The 22,558-nt window shown below is 50.4% G+C and overlaps 2 protein-coding genes across 2 annotated transcripts in view; one reads left to right on the forward strand and one right to left on the reverse strand.

The window, feature by feature from the left end:
- Positions 1-22,558, forward strand: part of FAM110A (family with sequence similarity 110 member A) — a 134,319-nt gene that overhangs the window by 86,157 nt on the left and 25,604 nt on the right. The window lies entirely within an intron of this gene.
- On the reverse strand, positions 1,441-14,945 carry SLC52A3 (solute carrier family 52 member 3). Its single transcript, XM_041733086.1, has 5 exons — positions 14,924-14,945; positions 7,184-7,795; positions 5,207-5,715; positions 3,471-3,594; positions 1,441-2,989 (listed from the first exon to the last, which is right to left on the reverse strand). Exons 2-5 carry the CDS (start codon positions 7,748-7,750, stop codon positions 2,777-2,779), a joined length of 1,413 nt encoding a protein of 470 aa, XP_041589020.1. The 5' UTR covers positions 7,751-7,795; positions 14,924-14,945; the 3' UTR covers positions 1,441-2,776.

A 22,558-nucleotide genomic window follows, 5' to 3' on the forward strand; every position in this document is an offset into this window, starting at 1 on the left:
GTCCCCATTGTATGGTGGAGATTGTAGAGAGTGGACTCATGCACTTTCACTTGAAGGCTGTCAATGTCACGAAGACTTCCAAGGATGGTGGGTGAAAGCAAAACCAGAGAAGCTCAAACACAAGTAAAAATGGGCAAAAGAGGGATCCCTGGGTGGCTCAGCGGTTTGGCGCCTGCCTTTGGCCCAGGGCTCGATCCTGGAGACCTGGGATCGAATCCCACATCGGGCTCCCGGTGCATGGAGCCTGCTTCTCCCTCTGCCTGTGTCTCTGACTCTACTCTCTCTCTCTCTCTCTCTCTCTGTGACTATCATAAATAAATAAATATAAAAAGAAATGGGCAAAAGACCCGAAAGGACACTTTTCCAAAGAAAACATACTTATGGCTGACAGGTTCCTGAAAAGAAGTACAACATCACTCCTGGAGGTGCCTTTTCCAAATACCAGGTCACTCGCCCTGTCACCTAGTCCTTGACAGAACACATTTGCATGGCTACATCCATACTCTGCACGCTCTCCTGCATCTCCTTTCTCTCTTTCTCTCTGTGTAATTAATCTTGGAACATCTTCTCACATCAGTACAGAGAGATCATCTCCTTGCTCATTATCTACTCCAACATCCTTTCTGGGAGGGAACGATTGAAAACAATCCAAATGCCCTTGTTAGGGCAAATGCAAATAAAAATTCTCCCTGATGCCAGAAAGGGAGCCATCCCCTCTTTCTTTCCTGAGAGCATTTAGTTTAGAAAACTTATAAATTCTTTCCCTGCTCCTTTCAGGTGTATTCACGTCTTAAAAAAAAAAAAAAAAGCTGAATAAGCCTCTCATCAGTTTTACCACCCGGGATCACTTTTCTCAAGGACACAAGAGCCATCTCTCTGTAACATAAATTTGAAGAAAGTCAGTGCCCCCATCACCTAGTCTCTGGGGGAGGGTAGGAACCTAATATTAGTGTTCAGCTTCAAGTTGCAAGCAACTTCCTCATAAAGACATGAATTTCTTTTTCCTGCAGATAAAGATAGCTAACCCAGGCAGCCATCCCGATTACCGGGTGAATTTTTCAGGATGAACCATGTGACCCTTATTTGAGAACTAGCTATCGTTTGAGAATACAAACATAGTCGGCTGTATCCGCCAGAGGATGTGGAGGAGTCGGGTTTCTTTCTGCCCATTTACCGGATTGTCTGTGATGTGCACCACAATCTGGTTTAACGTGTATTTAGTAATAAAAGTTTTCTTTTTCTTCTACTTTTGTGGAGAGGTTTTCAGTTTTTTGTTTTAAATTTTGTCTCCAGTACCTTCAAATGTCTTTCTACGGAGGGCTGGTTGCATAAATTTGGTACCTCCAAGCAATGAAATGCTGTGCGGTCATGATCAAGAACCAGAGCCCTCTCTCCATTTTCACTGTTGAGCGAAAATAAGGGTACAAAGTAGTCTGAAACTTTTTCTGGAAAAAGACTCTATATTTATATTTGCATAATCTCTGCAAGTGTGAACAAGAAACTAATAAAAGTACTGTGTGTGTGCACGTGGGTGTGTTTGTTGAGAGGAACTGAGCAGGTGAGGGGCAGGAGGAAAGGAATTTTTTTTGCTGAACATCACTTTATATTTTCTGATTTCTGGAACATGTGACTACATTATCTATTCAAAATAAATGAAAAGGAGGGTTGGTGGCAAGCAAACAAACCACCAAAGAAGTCCCAGAACCAGACATTCTCTAAGCACTTGATTCTGTTCATTTCTGAGCTTAGCCTTGACCTTAGAACTGAAAATTGATTATATTGATCTTAGGGTTCATGTTAGACATTTTTATGGGATGGCTGGTATTAATGTAAGAGCAAGGGATGTCCATCTAAAAAAAAAGTAAAAAAGAGAACAAAATAATAGGTAGCAGATGCACTTCTCCCCAGACTTCCCAGGATTTCCAGGGTCTGGTTCCCCCGCTTGGTGAGTGGGGGAGGAACTGGACTCACTTCTAGAGGTTTGGTGTTGTTCCTCCCCCTATCATCTCTCTGCTAGGAGGTCACTCACTTTCCAAGGAGCAGAACCTCATGGGTCAGGAGGGGTGACAGGAAAGGGTGTGTGGGGTCTAGTGTCCATCTATCTTGGGAACTGAGGAGTCAAGACGCCCAGGATTCCACCCTTGACCATCTATCTTGTAGAAGCTCCTCTGTGAGGAGAGTGAGAAAAAGGTTACAGGGCAGGGGTCATCTCTGAACCACCCTGGCCACTTCTAGGTTGTGTAGACTGTCCCTTTTGTTATTTCTGTTGAGCATCAGATTGGGAAATGGCCCAAGAGGGCTTGCTACATGCTGGGCGCTTCTCACCTTTATCCCTGTGCTAAACCTATGAGGTAGGTGCTATTTATCACAATCCCCATTTTAGGAAAGGTACGGAGAAATAAGTGACTTCTCCGAGGTCACACAGCCTGTGAGGGCTAGCTCACGCTCTCAGCAGTTTCCCTTCTGACGCCCCTGAGCCTGCCTCCAGCTGGGTGCTGCAAACCTGCTCTCTCTAAAGAGCCCATAGAAGTTCTGAAATGGAATTGCGGGCACTGTGACGCGGCATGGGGTGGGGCTGTGCTTTGCGGGGCCCCAGGTCCCATGGGAGGCCTTGCGGCGCTCTCCTAGAGGCGAGTTGACGGGGATGCCCAGGTCCTCAGCCTCTGCCTCCCAGCTCTCCGCCGCCTGCCCTGTGACCTCGGGCACGTGCCCTGCCCGGGTTTCCAGGTGTCAGTCACGGGAGCGGGTCGGGCCTGGTGCTAGGCCGCCGGGCGTCCTAGGCGGAGCACTGCAGGCTGCAGAAGTCGGCGGACGAGAAGAGCCGCAGCACGTTGACCAGCGGGAACATGAGCAGAGCTCCGAGCAGGGAGCCCAGCTGCACCGCCGCCCCGCACCACAAGAGGGCGCTGCGGCTGCGGTCGCGCAGGATCACGCCCAGCATCACCTTGACGTAGCTCAGACAGCCGATGAACAGCACCCACGAAGCCACCTGCGGGTGCGGGGCGGCAGAGATGTGGCGTGAAGGGGCCTTTGGGGCGAGCCCCGGGGGGAAGGGTGCTTGTAGGGTGACCTAACTGGGCTAAGAGAACCCCATGGAATAACCTTTAAGTTCAATAGAGCCTTTGGGGGTGACACCCTAGGGCTACCGGGGCCCCGGTGAGTTGACACACACCTCTAGGGCAAAGGAGAGCCCAATGACTCCCATGAGCGAGTCAAGGGCATCTGGGAGGCCAGGGCTGAGGTACACATGGCAAGAAGAATGTGGCATTCAGGGGAGAGGCTGGACTGTCACCTTGGACCAGCCACCTCAACTTCCCAAGCCTCTATTCCCAAATGAGAAGCAGTCCTCCCCCTGCCCAACCCTATCTGGGACTTCCTTCTGGAGCAAACACACAGACTTTGGTGGGTAGAAAGGGCCTTGGCTAGCTGAGGGGTAAGGAGGGAGGTGTCTTCCCAGGCCAGATACTTACAATGAGGACCTCTCCACCCCAGTGGCCCTGCATGAGGGGGCAGGGGCTCATCACAGCCATGGCCATGTTGTAGGCGCCAAAGCCAGTCCCGAGCACTGTGAGGACCCCCAGGAATGGCAGAGACCTAGGACAGAGTAGAGGAGTGAATGGAGGAGGTGAGAAAACTGACCTCTGCCTCCCCTACCCTGGATGCTGTGTAGAATGGTCAGCATCTCTAGGGTTAGGGGTTAGATCCATGTGGAAACTTCTAGGCCATCTGGCTCAAGTGGGTCAGCGATGTTCTTAAGACTAGTCTAAGTCACCCTGAGCATTTGTGGCAGAACTGGAATGGACTCCTAGTGCTACTGGCACCTGGTTCAGATCCCATTTCCTATTTAAGCTGCAGCTGCTCCCTAAGCCTGCTTCCTCACCTGTGCAATGAGCCTTGCCGGGATGCCAGAACCTGTAGGGCCTGCTCCTGGGCCCCACCCAGTGTTTCGTCTGCTGCATTTCCTCCTGCAACCTTCCCAACCTCAGCCAGGAAGCTGAGCTGACTAGGAGGTGGCTTTGAGGCTGGCATTGCCACTGCAGGATGTGCTGTGCAACCTCAGTTGACCCCTTCCCTTCTGGTGTCATCTATAGCGTGGGGTCTACAGGATCTAGGGGCCCTGATGGCTGGCCTGGACACATTCCATGGGTGGCCTTCCACATAGGCTCTATGTGACAACTGAGGATACTGTCCTTCATTTGGGGTTGTCACCCTGTGGCCTCCCTGTGCACGCTCTTCGGAAGACCATGACTGGTCTGTAGTCTTGGGTGGGAGAGGAGGGCCTGCCCCTGCCTCTAAGGATTCTTTATGCTCCAGGATTCTTGGAGTCCCTGGCTTCTAGACTGGATGTTTCTAACAGTCTGGGTGCCTCATATCCCACAGATCTCTGGCCTCTGTTTCTGCTTCCCCAGAAACGTCCAGCCTCCTTCCCCAGTTTCAAGCCCTAACGGAGAAAACTCAGCTTTCTGGCAATGCTACATTTTCTGTCTAAACTCTCCTAGTCTCATTCTCCCTCTTTCCTGGGCTGGGGGAGGGGATATGAGCATGTCAGAGGGGACCATGAGGGCAGGTGGGGGCAGAGTCGTGGCTGGGACATTGTAGGCTCTAAGGTCTCATGACTCCAAAGTCTGTGTTTCTCCTCCCAGGGTCTGAGCCCCTGCAGCAGAGCCACTTAGGTTGTGTACTAAAATTTGAAATCTCAGGTCTCAATCTAGGCTGGCTCAATCTGCATCTTATCAATTTGCCTAGCCACTCTTCCAGAACTGCAGCTGTAAAGGAGCCGGCATGAGCTGGAGACAGGAGCACAGGGCTGAAATCCTGGGAAAGAGACTAGGGGATTCAACCCTTTCAGCTCCTGCTTGCTCATTCCTCCTCAAGGGCCAGTGGCTGGTCAACACTTACACTGGACCTGCCTTGCACAGGTACTGCTCTAAAGTCTTTACAGAATTAGCTCATTTGATGCTCCCAGCAACCCCAAGAGGTAGAACTATTATCATCCCCATTTTCCAGATGAGCATCCCCAAGGCACAAAGAGGTGAAGTGATTTGTTCAGTACCACCTTGCTAGGAAGTGGCCAAGTTGGGCTTTGAATCCCGGGGCCCTAGAATCCACTTTCTATAAGTGCAACCTGAGAGTTGGGGTTTGGAATTCTGACTTCTAGAATGAAGTGGATCCCAACAAGAGTTCCCCAGGCCCAGCTGGGGCAGACCTGTGAGGCAGAAACATGGAGAGGAAGCAGGCAAGAGGGTTGGCCATGGAGCTGAGGGTGGCCGATAGGTGGTAGGCAACAGGCCCGTAGGACAGGCAGGAGTAGGTCTGCACGGAGGGCAGCACGCCGTTGGTGAGCCCGTTCACAAAGGCCACCAGGATGTAGATGAAGACCAAGTATGCTGGGTGGTCGGAGGCTGTTTTCTCCTCTGGATGCCCCTGGATCTTGCTGCTAAGCCTTGGACCTGGGGGGCCCAGGTCTTCCCCTTCCCGTGGTCGGATGGAGTGGAGTGTGACCTGGGAGGTAAGGAGGTCTTCTATGGAAGATTCCCTGGGCCTGGGCTGACGCTGGAGGAGAAAGAAAGCAGTGAGGCAGCAGGCCATCATGAAGGAGAGCAGGAGGAAGAAGACCAGGGGCGAGAAGTTGGCCGGGAGGTAGCGGCTTTCCAGATGGACCACAGAAGAACGCGTCGTCTCCATAAGGTCAGACACGAAGGTACTGCTGGCTTCCTGGGAAAGAACAAAACAAGGCTCGGTCAGATCCTCTGGGGATGTCGGGACACAGGTAACAACATTAATGATCATATACAATAAATAGCACGCATTGTTAATAAGTGAGGGATGAGCAGCAGACACAGGGCATTACTCAGGTGATAATAAATGCTCATGTGGGCTGATGGTTCACTGGGCACCAGCACTTTGTGTGTGTCAGCTCGTGCATGCCTCCTCGTAGCCCTGTGCACTGGGCACCACTACCCCCAGTTTTGGAGGGTTTCGAGGTGTCAGGATGGTTCTGAACCTGAAGGTCCTGGGGAGTATGTGGCAAGGCCAGTCCACTTCCTTCTTTCAGGCTTAGAAGTTCTACCTTTTCCCACGCTACTGCCCTCCAGGGCTGGCAGCCACAGATACAGTCAGAGGAGGGGCAGCCCCACCCAAAGCTGCCTGTGTGGACATGGCCTGGTGTGCCAAATCTCTTCTCAGGAGATCCCATACATGTGAAATTTCAGAACATTTAAATGTCTTCAACTAATTCAAACACTGAAAGTGGTGTGCTGGCAGGATATGGTAGCCCAGGGCCCCTGGTTCACACCCGCTGTTGGACTACTGTAGTTTGGACAATGCCAGGTGTTACGTGAAGGGCCTGCCAATACCCACTGGAAATGAGTTGGACATTTTAACAGCACTAGGCATTGAAACAATGTCTAAAGTCTAAAGTTCTGGGGATCCCTGGGTAGCTCAGCGGTTTGGTGCCTGCCTTTGTCCCAGGATCGAGTCCCGCATCGAGCTCCCGGCATGGAGCTTGTTTCTCCCTCCTCCTGTGTCTCTGGCGCTCTCTCTCTCTCTCTCTCTCTAAGTCTATCATAAATAAACAAACAAATAAACAAACAAACAAACAAATAAATAAATAAATCTTAAAAAAAAAAAAAGTCTGCAGTTCTTAGCCCTGGCAGTACATTAGCATCACCTGAGGATTTTTGAATAAATACAAGCTCACCATCCCTATTTTGCAACTTGGAGATGCGAAAAGCTCTGAAAGTTAGGATTTTTTTCCATGCCTCAGTTGGTGGCAATACTTGAATGCAGGTAGTTTATTTATAGTCTTCATCAGCCCACTGAGCACGAATGCCCCCCGGGCTGTAGGTGGTGGTGTTACTGTGTGAGACTGCTATGTCTCAGATGTTATTATAGACCGAGACAGGTGTTTCTAAAATCTGAAACTCCAGATTCCAACACACTTCTGACCTCAAGGATCTCAGAGAAGCCTCCCCCACACCCCCTACCGAGAGTCTTATTTCATTGTTTTGGATGGGGTGGGCCTCCCCTCCCCGACTGTGTTTCAGTAGCTCCCCCAGGTAGGTGATCTGAAGTGAGGCTAGGTCAAGAACACCCGTCTACCCAACAGCTGGGACACAAGCCCTCTGCGTGGTCTTCCTTGTGACCAAGCACGAAGCTCTGTAGTGGGTCATGCTCCAGGTACCTGTGGGAAGACCGTCTTCCCGGTGGTCTCAGGGCTTGGGGTGGTGTCTGATGGCTGAGTGACATTGACACAGGTGGTGAGACCCGAGCCCTGGGCAAGAGCCACCAGGGCAGGCAGGAGGCCGCTGAGTCCTTCGCCCACAAAGAAGGTGGTGAGGTAGTGGGCGGGCAGACGGCTCATGAAAGGCAGGAAGGTGACAGATGAGGTACAGTCCACCAGGGCCAGGAAGAAGGTGAGGACCATGAAGGCAATGCTGTGGTGGCCGTCGAGCACCCAGGAAGTGACATTCCAGAGGAAGGCGAAGAGGGTACAGGCGAGGGTGCCCACACCCAGCACAGTAAAGATGATGGGCACCTCCGAAAGGCAGCTGGGCTGGAAGTGATGGAGCAGGGTGACCAGGAGGGGGCCGATGTTGGCCAGCTGGATGACCACGGTGAGGTAGGAGGGAAGATACCACCCCTCGGGCAGCTCCGTCACCAGCAGGGGCAGCTCTACCCAGATCCCATTGATGGCAACCCAGGAGCCCATCCCAAAGGTGCAGACCAGCAGGTGTATCAGGAAGGCCATGGTGACGTCTGCCCTGCGCCGAAGGCCTCTACCTCTCAGATCAACCTGCAGTGGGGCCGATGGAGAAAAATACCAGGTGAGCAATGTCACGGTCACCATCTGACAAAAGACTATGCTGTGGTGCCCAGGTTTTCCCTGATCTTTCCCCTTCTCATGAACAAACTGGCTTTTTATTATAGGAAAACACAAACTCTTTTATGACTAACTCTTCCAGAGGGGAAAGTTCCTAACCATGGCTTGTAATCCCAGAGACCACCAAAGAAAAGTTTGACACATTTAACCACACAAATATGAAAACACACAAAAGTAATCAAACAACAAAGCACCTTCTTCCAAAAAAAAAAAAAAAAAAAAAAGGAGAAATACCAACAGTTGAGATCAAAAGATGACAATCTGGGGGAAAATATTTGCAATGTAAATCAGAGACAAAGGGGTCATTTTCTTCTTATGTAAAGGATTTGTAGACATTCAGAACAAGAAGACCAAATAGAAAAAGAGTGGGCAAAGGATGTGCACAGTTCAGATTCAAAGGTACAAATAAGCCTTTTATTTTTTTAAGATTTTAATTATTTATTCATGAGAGACAGAGAGAGAGAGAGAGAGGCAGAGACACAGGCAGAGGGAGAAGCAGGCTCCATGCAGGGAACCCGATGTGGGACTCAATCCCCAGACCCTGGGATCACGCCTGAGCCAAAGGCAGACGCTCAACCACTGAGTCACTCCGGCCTCCCAACACATAAGCTTTAAACATACAAAAAGGTCTGGGTTTGGGGATCCCTGGGTGGCTCAGTGGTTTAGCGCCTGCCTTTGGCCCAGGGCGCGATCCTGGAGTCCTGGGATCAAATCCCACGTTGGGCTCCTGGTGTGGAGCCTGCTTCTCCTTCCTCTTGTGTGTCTGCCTCTCTCTCTCTCTCTGTGTGTGTGTGTGTCTATCATGAATAAATAAAAAAAAAAAAAGATCTGGGTTTGTACCCAGCTCTGCCACTTGCTAAGCAGGGTGACCTTGGGCAAGTGACTTTTCCTCTCTGTGCCTCATTTTCCTCATCTGCAAATAGAGGATGAGATGAGTCTTGACTTTATGGTTTGTAGTGAGATGCAAATATGTTAAAGGGTTAATGTTTTGGGGGGGGCACCTGGGTGGCTCAGGGGTGATATAAGCACCATTTTGGACTCACTGTGATATAAGAACCATTTTGGAGAGAAATGTTGATGAGGTCAATTACCTCATTTTTACACATGGGAAATAGGGCGAGCCTGGGGAGGCGGGATTTGGAGCAGGTCCTCTTGTGGCAGGTGGCCTCCTGAGCCCCCACCTCCACCCCGCGGCCTGATCTCTCAGTCTTGCCCAGTTCACATGGCCGTCTAACTTCTTTCTCTTAGAAGCTGCGGCAGTGTCCCTTTGGCTACGCCTCACCTGGGAAAGTCCCCACACCTCAGAGGCTCCTTTCCCGGTTCCCACACACAGAACTGACTCTCAGCCCCAGAAGAACTCCCTTCTTCCTCCCTCCACTGAGCAGAGTGAGGTCTGACCTGCTTTCTGCCCTGCTGCACCACCTTCTGTCTAGAGACCTTAGGCAGGTGGCTTAAGCTCTGGTCTCTCAGCTGTGAGGCCTGCCTGCCTAATGGCCAGGGACAGGTGTGGCTCTGGGCAAGCCGAGAGAACCCACGGAGGGAAGCTCCAGGCAGTTGGCATGTGGAGAGGACCTTTAGCTCAGGCCAGTTGTGCGCCGTGCGCAGCTCCTCGGCTGCTCACTCCCACCTGAGACCAGGATGTGGTACATAACAGATAAAATCCCACTAAAAAAAGAGCTGCCCTGAACCTGCTCAGGCAGCATTCTGCCTATAATGGGTGACATGATAAGGAAGGACGAGAAGGTAGAGGTTGAATGATATTCCAAGGCAGAGGCTGCTAGCTGCTTCCCATTACTCACTCTTCCCTTCTTCCTTAGTTGTCACAGAGACCAGATTTTGGGCTGGGCAAATGGCCACCAAGCTTTACGAGTCCATTTCCTGGCCTCCCTTGCAGTGGGGCATGGCCATCCGATCAAGGCAGGCCAAGGAGGTTGTGAAGTCTTAAAGATGAGGGAGTGGACCTTACTGCCCTTCCTCCATCCTGCTGTCTGGAACTCAGGTGTGATGGCCGGAACTCTGGTGGTTGTTTTGTGCTAAGAGGGATGGTGTGGGGGCTAGAGGGAGATTAGGGAGATTGGCTTTGTGGCACAGAGCTGCTGTACTGGTCCAGTTCTGCCTGCCACTTAACTCTTTTGTTTGTTCGGTGTTGTTGACATAGTAAATGAGCTTCTCTCTTGTTTAAACTAATTTTATAGGGATCCCTGGGTGGCGCAGCGGTTTGGCGCCTGCCTTTGGCCCAGGGCGCGATCCTGGAGACTCGGGATCGAATCCCACATCGGGCTCCCGATGCATGGAGCCTGCTTCTTCCTCCGCCTGTGTCTCTGCCTCTCTCTCTCTCTTGTGACTATCATAAATAAATAAATAAATAAAAACTAATTTTATATACAGCAAAACAGTGGTCAAATGTACAGAGGTAGACATTCAAGGATATAGAGGGACTGGTTATAGTAGCCAAAAGCTAATGAGTACATTTATCTCCTTTACTCTTAATGTCCCAATTCAGAAATCCAGGTCCTACCTCAAATGGGATTTGATCTAAAACCAAAATCAGTTAGGATTAGTTGTTGAAATATACCATAAAGAGGCATTGAAAGGTTAAGAGTGGGATCCCTGGGTGGCTCAGTGGTTGAGCGTCTGCCTTTGGCTCGGGCGTGATCCCAGGGTCTGGGGATGGAATCCCACATCGGGTTCCCTGCATGGAGCCTGCTTCTCCCTCTGCCTGTGTCTCTGCCTCTCTCTCTCTCTCTCTCTCTCTATCATAAATAAATAAAATTAAAAAAAAAAGAAAGGTTAAGAGTAAACTTGTCTTCCAGAGAAATGCAAAGAGATGGAGGGAGGGACAGACGGAGAGAGAAAATGAGAGGGGGAAGAAGACAGGGGAGGGGTAGAGGGAAGGGGAGAGAGGGGAGAGAGGGGAGAGAGAACAAAGAGCTCTCAATATGGGATTTGATGCTGAATGTATAAATTAAGTCATTTTATATCGTCATTGATAGACATCAATACACGGATAGTCATGTTGATAGATACTGCAGTCCTCAGTGGAGTTGAATGGATGTCTGTATTCTGAATAACATTCCCCCACAGCCCCAGATGTGCGGGAAGGAAGGGACAACAGCACAGTCCATGGTAGGGCAATGACTCACTGCTCTAGGCCTTGATGACAGGAAGTAAAGTAAAATAAACAAGGATATAGAGGAGGCAATAAATGATATTTCTAATAAGGAGGAATAAGTAAATAATGAAAGGGAGGAGGTGGATTTGCTGAAGATGGTTACTTTTATCATTTGAAAAGCTATTAAAATAATGAGAGTTCAGCCAGGTGTCCAGTTATACATTTACAAATATGTAGTTTTCCTGCATACAACTAGAAAATAAGACTTACTAGGGTAGTCATTTGGGCAAAAAGCTGGATCTCTGTTTTACTTCTTACCCCCAATCCTTGAAAAAAGAACCCCAGCTGGATCAAATGTTTAGCTATTTTTTTAATTAATTAAGAAAAGAATAGGGGATCCCTGGGTGGCTCAGCAGTTTAGTGCCTGCCTTTGGCCCAGGGCGCGATCCTGGAGTCCCGGGATCAAGTCCCGCGTCGGGCTCCCGGCATGGAGCCTGCTTCTCCCTCCTCCTGTGTCTCTGCCTCTCTCTCTATGTCTATCATAAAATAAATAAATAAATCTTTAAAAAAAAAGAATACGCCCCCCACCCCGAACATATAGGTAGAAGGAATTGCTTGTGCAAATGTCCTGGGGCAGGAATGAGCCTAGACCAGTGTGGCTGGAGCAGTGGGCCCGATGGGGAGATAAGGGCAGATGGGCAGGTAGTCTGAGTTTCCTTTGTGTGCAATAGGTTCAATGCACCAAAAGGCTAAATCCCCACACCCCACAGAGCTGAACTGTCTGGTTCTGATGCAGGCACCACCATGGCTGTGAAACTTGAGGGAAGTGATTGGGCTCTGTGAGTCTCTTCCCTGGGCTGGAAAAGTCATGATGGTGGGATAGCCCAGCACCACCCATCTTCCCTGTGGCTTCCCTGCCCTGGCCTGCTTCCAGGCAGCCACACCAAATGCCCTACACTCCTGGACCTGGGAGACACAATGACCCCATTGAGAGGTACGCAGCCATCGATGACAAAGAGGGGAGGTGTCCTAGGCAGAGGGAACTGCATGTGCAGAGCTTGGTGGCTTCAGAGCACTAAGGAGTAGCTCAGAATGAGTATGATGGGAATATTTTTATAAAGTATGTATCTCTTTGCTCTTTTCCCTATAGTGACTTTGCAATTTTTGTCCATTCATTTGACTAGTGTTTATTGGGCACTTGCTGTGTGCTTGACAATAATTTTTGCTCTTGGGAAAGTGTGAGAAGTCACTAAGTGAAATAAAAAACAGAAACCTAGAACAAGTCAGTGGTGATAAGGGCTGTGGGAGGGAAGCAAAGTTGGGAGGAGCAGGTGATCGTAAATGGGGTTGTCAGAGGGAATGTGAAGGAAGTATGGGAGTGAGCCAGGCCAGGGGAGAGTAGTGCAGGGGGAGGAAACAGCAAGTGCAAAGGCCCGGGGGTGGCACCTCACCTGCCATGTCCCAGAAACAGGCCTTGGTGTTGGAAGGCCAACCCAGAGGCCAGTGTGGCTGCAGCCCTGCAAGCAGAGGGGGTGGGGGGTTGGGGGGTTGGGGGTGGGGAGATGGGCAGGTCACATAGGGCCCTCTAGGCAAGAGTTTGGGTATTTTCTGAGCCCAAATCTCCATTCCTGGGCAGGAGGAGGACCAGCTCTAATTGGGTTTTAACAGAATCACACTGGTTGTTATGGAGAGAGTAATGGGGGGCCGGGGCAGAAGTAGGAGTGGAACCTATTTTTTTTTTTTTGGAGTGGAACCTATTAATCCATTAGGGAGCTGGTATAGTAATTCAGGCAAAAAACATAGTAATGCTAACAATGCCAAGAATTCTAAGGGTAGCTACCATTTATTACTGGTCAAACACTTGACACACAATATGCATCAGATCCTCCCAATCATCCCCGGGTAGGCAGTATGAGGATCTCCATTTTATAAATGAGTTAAGGCGGCTCAGAAAAGTGATTTGCTCAAGGTCACCCAGCTGGTCATCTGGGAGCTGGGATTTGAACCTAGGCACAGCTGACTGTGGACCCAGCCTGAGCAGAGCCCAGGAGGGAGGGGGTTATGAAGAGGTGGCAGGGGCCAGGTGGAGCAGGATCCCCTTCCACTCACCTCCAGCCTCCCCAACACATGGGCTGGGAAGGGGAGAAATGGGGTGCTGGCCTGGGAAAACCTGAGAGAGATTTCAAGACTTCTCTGCTTCCTGGGCCCCACCAGCAACAGTGGGGGACCATAAACCTAGGCTCTGGAGGAGACACTTAGGACTTAGTCCGCTCTATGGCAGATGGGCACCCACACGATGCCAGGATAGCCCCTGGCAGAGGTGTCTCTTTCCTTCGAAATCTTGTATAGAAAGCTGAGAGTCCCTGGCCCAAGGGAGTGGGGGTAGGAGGCCAGTGTGCCCTCAGTGTGTGGCTGAGCCACCTCCTGCCCCACTCCTGCCCCACCAGGACCATTGGAGCCCGAGCAGCCTCCACTCCTGGCACTTGTGCCTCTCTTTGCTTTGTTCTCGCACAATATTATCGAGCATCAGCTCACTTTTGGAGGTTTATCTGTGTCTTATCTTCTAAGTGCTGACCTCTCCCACTGGAGTATAATCTCCATGTGAGCAGAGCCCTCTCTTCCAGTGTCCAGGTGGCCACCTGGTTTGCAAAGGGCTGGGCCTCCAATCGAGCCTACCTCAGCCATGCAGCTTGAGTTGGCCAGGGCGGCCTGGACAGTGCCAGCAGGCAGTGTGGGCACTGTTTACACTCGATCCTGGACAAGGGTCTGAGTCAGTGTTGGCCTAGAGTCCTCCGTGAATCCTCCAGGTCCTCTCCCTCCTACTCCAGCCTGGGACCTGGGGCCTGGCCTGGGCCGAGGGACCTGGCCCGCCCTCATGGGGATGGTGGGGAGGTTGTCCAGATGGAGGCAGGATGGCTTTGAGTAGACGGAGGAAGAAGAGAGAGAGACCAAAGCCAGAAGCCAGAATGGGCAGAAAGAGGGACAGAGGCAAGGTAAAAGGAGGAGATGGGACAGAGAAGGCAGGGGCAGGAGGGGAGGAGGTGGAGATAGAGGAGCAGATGGGAGTGTTGGAACCCTGGCACCAGCTCGGCCATGGCCCTCACCTAACTGCTCACATCCATTCATCTCTTACCTTTCATCACCTCAGAGTCCCCCGCCTCCTCCAACTCCACCTTCCCATCTCACAAATGTGGGGAAATGGAGGCCCAGAGAGGAGGCAGTGCTTGCCCACACTGTGTCCCCTCCCCCGCCCCGCACCCCCCACCTCAGATGGTGGTGGTCATCCAGGCCTGTGCTCAGTGGCTGTGTGTCCTCAGGCCAGCAGCTCACCCTCTCTGGGTCTTGCTTTCTCCATCCAAGAAAGGGTGTGGGGATGCCCCTGTCTTGTTGGGCTTGGCTAATAGGGAGGAAGCAAGGAGATAATGGGAGCCCCAGGCTGGCTGGCAAGGGACTTGACGTTCCGCTCCTCCTCCTCCCTCCCTCTCAGGCCCTGGAAGGGCTGTAGGCCTCCCACGAGGCTGACCTTGCTGAAGCAGCCTCCCCTCAACTCCCATCCCCACTCCCGCCCCCGTGCCAGGCTGGTGAGGCTCCGGCCCAACCTGGCAGGAGCTGCCCTCTAGACTTCCCAGCGGCGTGGAGATACAGCTGGCCAGAGGTCAGTGGGGGACCCGTCTTCTAACCCAGGGAGGAGGGGGCTGAAGTCCACCCTGCCAGCCCCAACCTGACCACAGAGGAGGAAGCTCTTCTTCCCTTCTAACCCTCTGGCTTCAGTCCAGGAGCCCAAAACCAGGGGAAAAAACCCCACAGGCCCGCCGCTGTCCCCAGACAAGTATCCCTCACCCCCCACCGACCCCCGGTGCCCAGTGCCAGCCGGCCCCTGGTATCTGCAGCTGACTCACAGGCCTGAGCCTCTGGCAAGGCCAGCTTACCTGCAGGTCCCGGTCCCAAGTGGCTCTGCCTGGGAGGGGCCGAGGCAGCCGGTTAGTATTAACCTGCCTGGCCCCGCCCTGTAGAGGGGGAGGCAGGGGAGAGGCAGGGGAAGGTGGGCGGGGCTGCCAGTGGCACGCTGAGCCTACTGTGTGTCTGCAGGCCGCCCAGCGCCCCATCACACGGATCCTGATGAGGCTCACGTTGTCAGTGAGCGCTTACTTGCTTACTTCTTAGGAGGGTTGGCTCCTAAGAAGGCAGAAGACCTGCCCAGGCTGCTCTGGCCTGACCCCAGGGCCACCATAACTCCTTCTACACAGTAACAGGGCTCCCCGGAACAAAAACTCTTGGTTCAAATGCTGGAGCTGAAGCAAGTCACTTGGAAGTGGAGGGTATTAATAGCATCCTTCTTGTGGGGCAGAACTCCTAATAGCCAGTGTGTGCCAATCTGACTCTGTACCAGGCACTGAGCTTGACATGCATTAATACATTTACTTTTCACCATAACCTTTTGGGGTGTGGGGGAGAGATGCTATTACAATCCCATTTTACAGATTAGGAAAACAGAGGCCCAGAGAAGTCAAGAGTCTTGGCCCAGGTGGTCTCTGACGTCCACTGATGAATACTGCTCGGACAAAAAGCAATAGTTCATATCTGATTAAATATTTCCGGAATCCTAGACAGTAAGCAGATATTTAGTTCCTGCTTTACAGATGGGGAAATTGAGACTCACAGAGGTCAAGTGACTTGCTGGAGGTGCCCTAGCTGGGAAATGCAGGGTCAGATTCGAAGCCGACTCGCACTGGCGCTCACACAGGGCCTGGCACCTGGTAAATGCCCATTGCAGATTGACTTCTCCTGAGAATTCTGGCCAGCTTTTTGTTTGCCTTATTCTCTGAGATATTCATTTGCTTGATAAGCAATCGCTCTCCAGGCAGATGCTTGGGATGAGAGGTGAACAGACCACGGAGGAAGACCCCCAGGCCCCTCTCTCGGCTGTCAGGGGCTAAGGGGCACTTTGGGTTATGGGAACCTAGGAATGTGCTCCCTAGGAGAGCCTCCACCAGCACATCAGCAGTGAGAGGCCGCTCCTGGCCCGGATCCCTCCCACCCACTGAGGTTCCTTTCCGATTCCGACTGTTCTCCCTTGGGTGGGATCCACAGCCCTGCTGGTGTGATCTCCCTTCTGGCCACCTCACCGGTGCATCTTGTGGTATTTTTATTTTTAATTTAAAAACATATCTTTATTATCAATCCTCAAGGACTCCCCTGTGGCTCACCAAATTAAAACCAAAAAAAAAAAAAAAGCCTAAGGGTCACATTTCTGTCCTTTCTCAGCTGGGACCAATAAACCTTGACAATTTTTATCACTTGCTCTTTCTTATATGTAGTCTTTCTTGCTTCCAGCCAGAACTGCTTACCATTCTTTAAGTATTTATAGTAAGTCTAAGCCACCAAAATTTCCATATGAATTCTTCCGTTAGAATACCCTTTCTGGGGCGCCTGGATGGCTCAGTCAGCTAAACCTCAGACTCCTGATTTTGGCTCAGGTCATGATCTGAGGTTGGGCTCTGTGCTGGGCCTGAAGCCTGCTTGGGATTCTCTCTCTCCCTCTCTCTTTGCCCCTCCCTACCCCTCTTCCTCCCCCTAAAGGAAAAGAAAAACAAAAACAAAAAGAAAAAGAAAAAAAGAAAGCCTTTGCCTCATCTCTTTCCAGCACAATCCTATCCATATTTCAAAGCCAATCTTAAACGTTACCTCCACCAAAGGAACTTTTCTGGCTGTCTTTAATATAACTGGTATACATTGGGAGCTTTTTTTTTTTTTAATTCTTCTACCTTATTTTATTCATTAATTCATGATTTTTTGAGCCCAGTCATGTTCCAGGGACTGTTCTTGAACAAGACAGGTACTATTTCTGCCCTCAAGGAATGTGTTAGCTAACTATTGTTGTCTAACAATGCACCTGAAAACAGTGGCTTAAAACAATAACCATTTAACTCATAAATCTAAGTTTGGCAGTTTCGGCTGGATTCAGTTGGGCAGTTCTCATCTCAGCTGGGATCACTCAATGGATCTGGATTCAGCAGCTAGAGATGCTTGGGTCCAGTTCATCTCAGATGGTCTTTGCACAGTTCTGATGGTAGGTCAGCTGTCAGCTAGGGATGCAACAGCGATGACTGGGCCATGTGTTTCTCATCATCCATTAGGGTCACATGGGCTTGTTTAGTCCAGTTTAGCAAGTGTTTTTGTGTTTTGCTTGCATTTGGGGTTGGTGTCAAAAAAACTCTGTGGACCATCAATGTTACGTGGCCTTCAGTTTTCCGGCCATTGTCTCCCCTCGGCAACTACATGCAGAGGTATTGAGCAGGATCCTGGCATTGCTGGTTCTCTACTATAAAAGACTGTACCAGGGCTCAGTTGAGTTTCGGCTGGTAACACCATTCAAAAGCTGACCATCTATTTGCATGAGAAGTTCACACCCACCCTATAGTTAAACCCAATGTGAACAGCTTAAGAATAATCAGAATGCATGATGGTGGAGTTAAGGCAAAGAAGTACCCTTAGGACAGAAGATAATTCCACATTTTTTCCCAAACCTGTTCCCCAGGTTTAGTTGATAGTGGTCACACTCTCCTTGGTCCTGATTCCAAAGCCACAGTAGTATTTCCTTAGGTAAGTCACAGAAACTGCTTCTCCATAGATACCTGCCTATAAATAGGGAGTAAGAGCTACCCTCCTGACTTCCCAGAGGGCCATTCTGATGCTGGAGCAAGATAAAGCTTGCACAAGTGTCAGAGCATTAGTGGTCAGCCTCTGGCTGCCCCAGGGTCCAGATTTTTACTCTTAGCAACCGTTTGGCACCACTTTCACCTGAGGCACCTCCACAGGCTAGAAGCAAATCCATTTCTAAAAAAGCAAATGGGAAAGAGGCAGATTTCAGCTATAATTTTTATAATTGATATGATTTCCCAAACCATTCAAAGTCCATCATTCCCTTTGATTCTGACAGTTCTTCCTTTAGTGGAGGAATCATCATCTGCTTTTCATCTCATAGATGAACATCATTCACAACATAAAAGATCTGCTCAAAGCTCCATGAGAGGAGACAGCAAGGCTGGAACTTGGATCATGCGTCCTCTAATTCCTATCCTCATCCCTCAGAGTCACTTTCCATTCCCATTCCCGTATTCTCAGAGGACACACCAATTCTTCTTGCTCTCCTTGCTCCTCTCCCTCCCTCACCCTCTCCTTCAGGACCGAGGGATTGCACGGAGTCGGTGGCTGACTGGGGAGATGGTGAGTCCCGTTCTGAACTCGAGGCTCAGCTTCTCATTGTCTGGGGGCCTGAAGGTAAATCTTTGCACAAGGGAAGTGAAGAAAATAAACAGCTCAGACCTGGCCAACTGTTCTCCAATGCATACCCGCTTTCCTATTGAGAAAGGCATAAAGGCTTCCTTTTTCTTAAACTGTCCATTCTCCAGAAAATGCTCCGGGTTGAACGTGTCAGGGGTGGCCCATTCTGCAGGGTCCCTGTGCAGTGCAGTCAGGTTGGTCACGATCACGGTCCCCTCTTGATTCCATCACTTTCATTCTACATCCACCCCTGCCTCCTAGTCCAGGCTACCAACTGGCTTGCCTACACTCCTGTAACAGCTGCCCAGCTAGGCTCATAGCCTCTTTTCCCTTTCAATCTGCTCCATGCTCTCCATTGGGAGCTTATAAATGTTGCATATGTAGCCGGCTCCAGGGCTCCCAAAGAGATCCTGTTCTGCCACTGGCCGCTGACAAAATCCAAAGGCAGAGAGACCAGTAGAGGTGAAACAGGAGAGGAATTTATTTCAGTGAGGCCAGCGCCGGGAAGACAGAGGGCTAATGCCTCATAGACTGTGTCCAAAGTGCTGAAAATACTTCCAGGTTTATATAAGGAAGATGTGGGACACAGGTGGGTGGGCCCATGCAGGTGGGCAGTGAGGGTCAAATCGCTCAGTTTCTTGGAGTCCCTCACGGGCGGTCCTGCGGGCTCAGGGCAGTCCTCATGGCTTGAGGGGGCATTTCAGCTGCTGCAGGGGATGCTCTGCCCTCGGGCTCTTCCACCTGAGCCCAGAGATGCGCTGGAAAGAAGAACCCAACTGAAAAGTTTGAGGCCAAAATAGAGACAGTGGAACTCTTTACACGCCTCGATGAATGAATCCCAACCAGAATATTCTCCTTTTCCTTGGATATCCATCTCCAGATATTTTTACAGCCTCTTTTGTTCAATGAAGACAATTATTATTATTTTTTGTAGCAGTTTTAGGTTTCGAGAAGAGCATCCCCCTCCCCCCATTCCTTACAGACTGGGGCATCCCATCCACTGCGATGGGAGGCTTGCCTTTTCCGCTGATTATCTGGGAGCTCTGTCTATATCCTGCACATCCGGACACTCGTTCATTGGCTTCAGTCACAGAACGACGTTTATTAAGTGCCAGTGAAACCGGCGCTTTATAATAAAAGCTCTACTTTTAACCTACTGAACACAAGGCAGAATTGTTGTTGCCTTGTGTTTAGGGTAGCTGGAGGCAAGTGAGCTCTAGCCCAAGGGCCCCATCTTTTCACAATAGACTTTCTAACTGCCCATTTCTAAATGGAATTAGCCTAGGTAATATATCATGAGGCCTTGTAACTGCTTCTTATGGATGAAACCTCTCTGATGCACGAGTCACAAGACGTTTGTATAAGTTGTTTCTACCAAACAGAGAGGCTGGGGACCTAAGGAGCGTGATGCCCCAGTGTGCCTGTAGATCGGCAACGCCCTCACTGATGTGGGAACAAAGGCAGGAGAGAAATTAAGAAATTTCCTTACTCCCTACCGCCCATTGACAAGTCCTTGAAACAGGCAGAGTGACCTTCCTCTAGGGACTCCACTGCCTGGATGTTGATACTTGGCTAAGGGCAAAAGGCAGTCTTAGTCCAGCCCCCACGACTCCATAAATCTACTTTAACATAAAAATTCCTTTGGAAACTCCTCTTACCTCTATCCTCTAAGATACATGTTAGCAATCATCCCACTGATATATGACCCACTAATAAACATCTGAAGGGTCTCATGACTGAGTTTTCACCAAAGGTAATAAATGACCTTTCCTAACAATAGCTAGCCCCTGTCCCCCCTTCACCCCAGGATCCTGGAAACCTTGTTTCCAAAATACCTGGGAGACTTATGCTCTCCCTAACCCCTTTCCCAACTTGAAAATATATAATAGGCCACTCTTCATGATCCCAGGGCAGCTTTTTCTGCCCGCGTTTCAATAAAACCACCCTTTTTGCACCAAAGACATCTCAGGAATTCTTTCTTGGGTGTCCACTTTGAGCCCTAACGTCTTTCCTGCATCACTCACTTTTTCCTCATCCTCTATAGCTACCAGTCCCCTTTGACGACACTCTCCCTAAAATCCAGTGAAGACTCAAGACCCCTTTTTTCAAGGCAGGCAGACTTGAGATCTCACTCCTCCTCCCCATTTCCTTGTTTAGCTGCCTTGCAAAGTAAACTTCTTTCTTTACTGCAGACCCAGTCTCAGTGTTTGGCTTTGCTGCACACAGGGCCCTTGCTACCCCATCCTTGTGAGAGACAGTTGGGACCTAGAATTGAACAGAAGAGACAAGGCCTTTGTCTTTGGAGATCTGCCATTCTTGTGGAGCCAGAGGGACAATAAACATAGTAAGTGAGGACATTATTTAGTACGTTAGGTGGAGTGGGTAGAAAAAAAGAGCAGGGTGAGGGGGCCCCAGAGTGGCAAGTGGGGGCAGGCTAGAGAGTGGGGACACCCAGTAGAGGCACGCAGGGGGACAGAGTCCCAGGCTGGGCAAGGGCAGGACTAGGGGTGTGTCCATTATCCCAGTGCACGGGGATGAATGTTAGCCAGCCCCCAGGGCTGGGCACACATCTTTTACCATCAAGAACAATGCAGCAGCAAACACGGGTCATCTGTCCGTCTGTCCATGTGCAGAATACCTGGAGGATCCACTCCTTGCAGTGAACTACAACACACTCGGAGAGGGACCATCCGGTTGCCTTCCAAAGGTTCCGCACCAGGGCCACGAGTTTCCCACAAAGAGCTGCCCTCCGGGAGTTCTCGAACGTGTACATTCTTCTGGCAGGTCACAAGGGCGCTCACATTCCACCAGGAGAGTTTCCAGAGCGGAAATCAGCTAATCCGCGACAGGGCCCCCGGGGCAGGCGCGGGAAGGTTCACGCCTAGGTGGTGGGTGGGCAGGGCTTCCTGATGGGTGGATGGGTGGATGGGTTGATGGGTGGATGGGTGGGTGAGCAGAAGAGGGGCTGGGGACGCTGCCGAAGTTACCCATAGAGGCCACCAGGGGGCGCACAGTGCCACCACCTCCCAAGATGAGCCTGTCCGGAATTAGGACCTTCTCTCAAGGGGTCCTGTGGGGCCTAAATGCCAGGGAAAAGGAGGGAGGTGAGAGGAAGGAGAGCGAGAGAAAGGGAGACGTAGAGTTAGGGAGGGTTAGAGGAGCTTCTAAGAGTGCCTCTAAAGCAGTCTGCTCTCTCTAAGGACTGGTCTCATGATGGAACCCCCATCAAAGTGACTATGACCTCTTATCTGTGAGTTGAATTCAAGAGCCCAGAACATAGTGGAGAAAAAAGTCACAGGATAAATGCGTACAGTATGATGCCGTTTGTGTAAAAAAGAAATTCCTACCAATAAATGCTGCATATTTATTAGGGCTGTGTGTGTGTGTGTGTGTGTGTGTGTGTGTGTGGTGTTTACCACATATACATCCATAGGAAAAAGTCTAGAAGGAGGAATTTCAAAATCAGCAACAGTGGTTACCTTTGGAATTGTGTGTGTGGAAGGGGTCAGGGAATGGGAAGGGTGATGAGGAGTGATCAGAGAGGACTTTAGCCTTAAATATTTTAATTTCCTAGGAGTCTAAATCCTGTTGGTTGTGTAACCTAAAATTAAAAATTACTTTAAAGGGACACCTGGGTGGCTCAGTGGTTGAGCATCTCCTTCCAGTTCAGGCCAGGATCCTGGAACCCTGGGATGGAGTCCCACATTGGGCTCCCTGTGGGGAGCCTGCTTCTCCCTGTACCTGTGTCTCTCATGAATAAATAAATAAAATCTTAAAAAAATTACTTTCAGAAAAGAAAAATGAAGATAAAGAAATGACAGAAACATCAAATGCCATCTTGTATTGCATCAATAGAGGTCTTCCATGTAGCTCAAGGGAGGTGAGAGCCTCCCCTGCTCTTCTCAGAACATACCCAGGAGGACCTCCTTTCCTCTCCTTGGCTCTGTCCTGTGTGAAGAACAGTGACAGCTCAAGGGCATGCCAAGAGGTGAAAGGGGAGGAAATTGTGGTGCCATCTGAATGTGTGCAGAGGAGTGAGCATGCTCTTTACTTAAGCTGCAGTAGCCGGGCTGGGAGGGGTATGTGTGACAAATGCATTCTTGCAGGCTGATTTCTGCTAGGTCCCAGGGGCAGGATTCCAGGAGTGAAGGATAGTGGAGACTCCCGCCCAGATGGGGTAAAGATTTCCCATCCAGCTAAGTGGGGATGGTGTGGGATAATTTGGGGATTTGGGAAGTGCCTAGACTTGGAATGTATGCAAGCCAAGACAGCATGATGGT

Source organism: Vulpes lagopus, chromosome 18 (assembly GCF_018345385.1).
Source record: "Vulpes lagopus strain Blue_001 chromosome 18, ASM1834538v1, whole genome shotgun sequence".
Lineage (NCBI taxonomy): Eukaryota > Metazoa > Chordata > Mammalia > Carnivora > Canidae > Vulpes > Vulpes lagopus.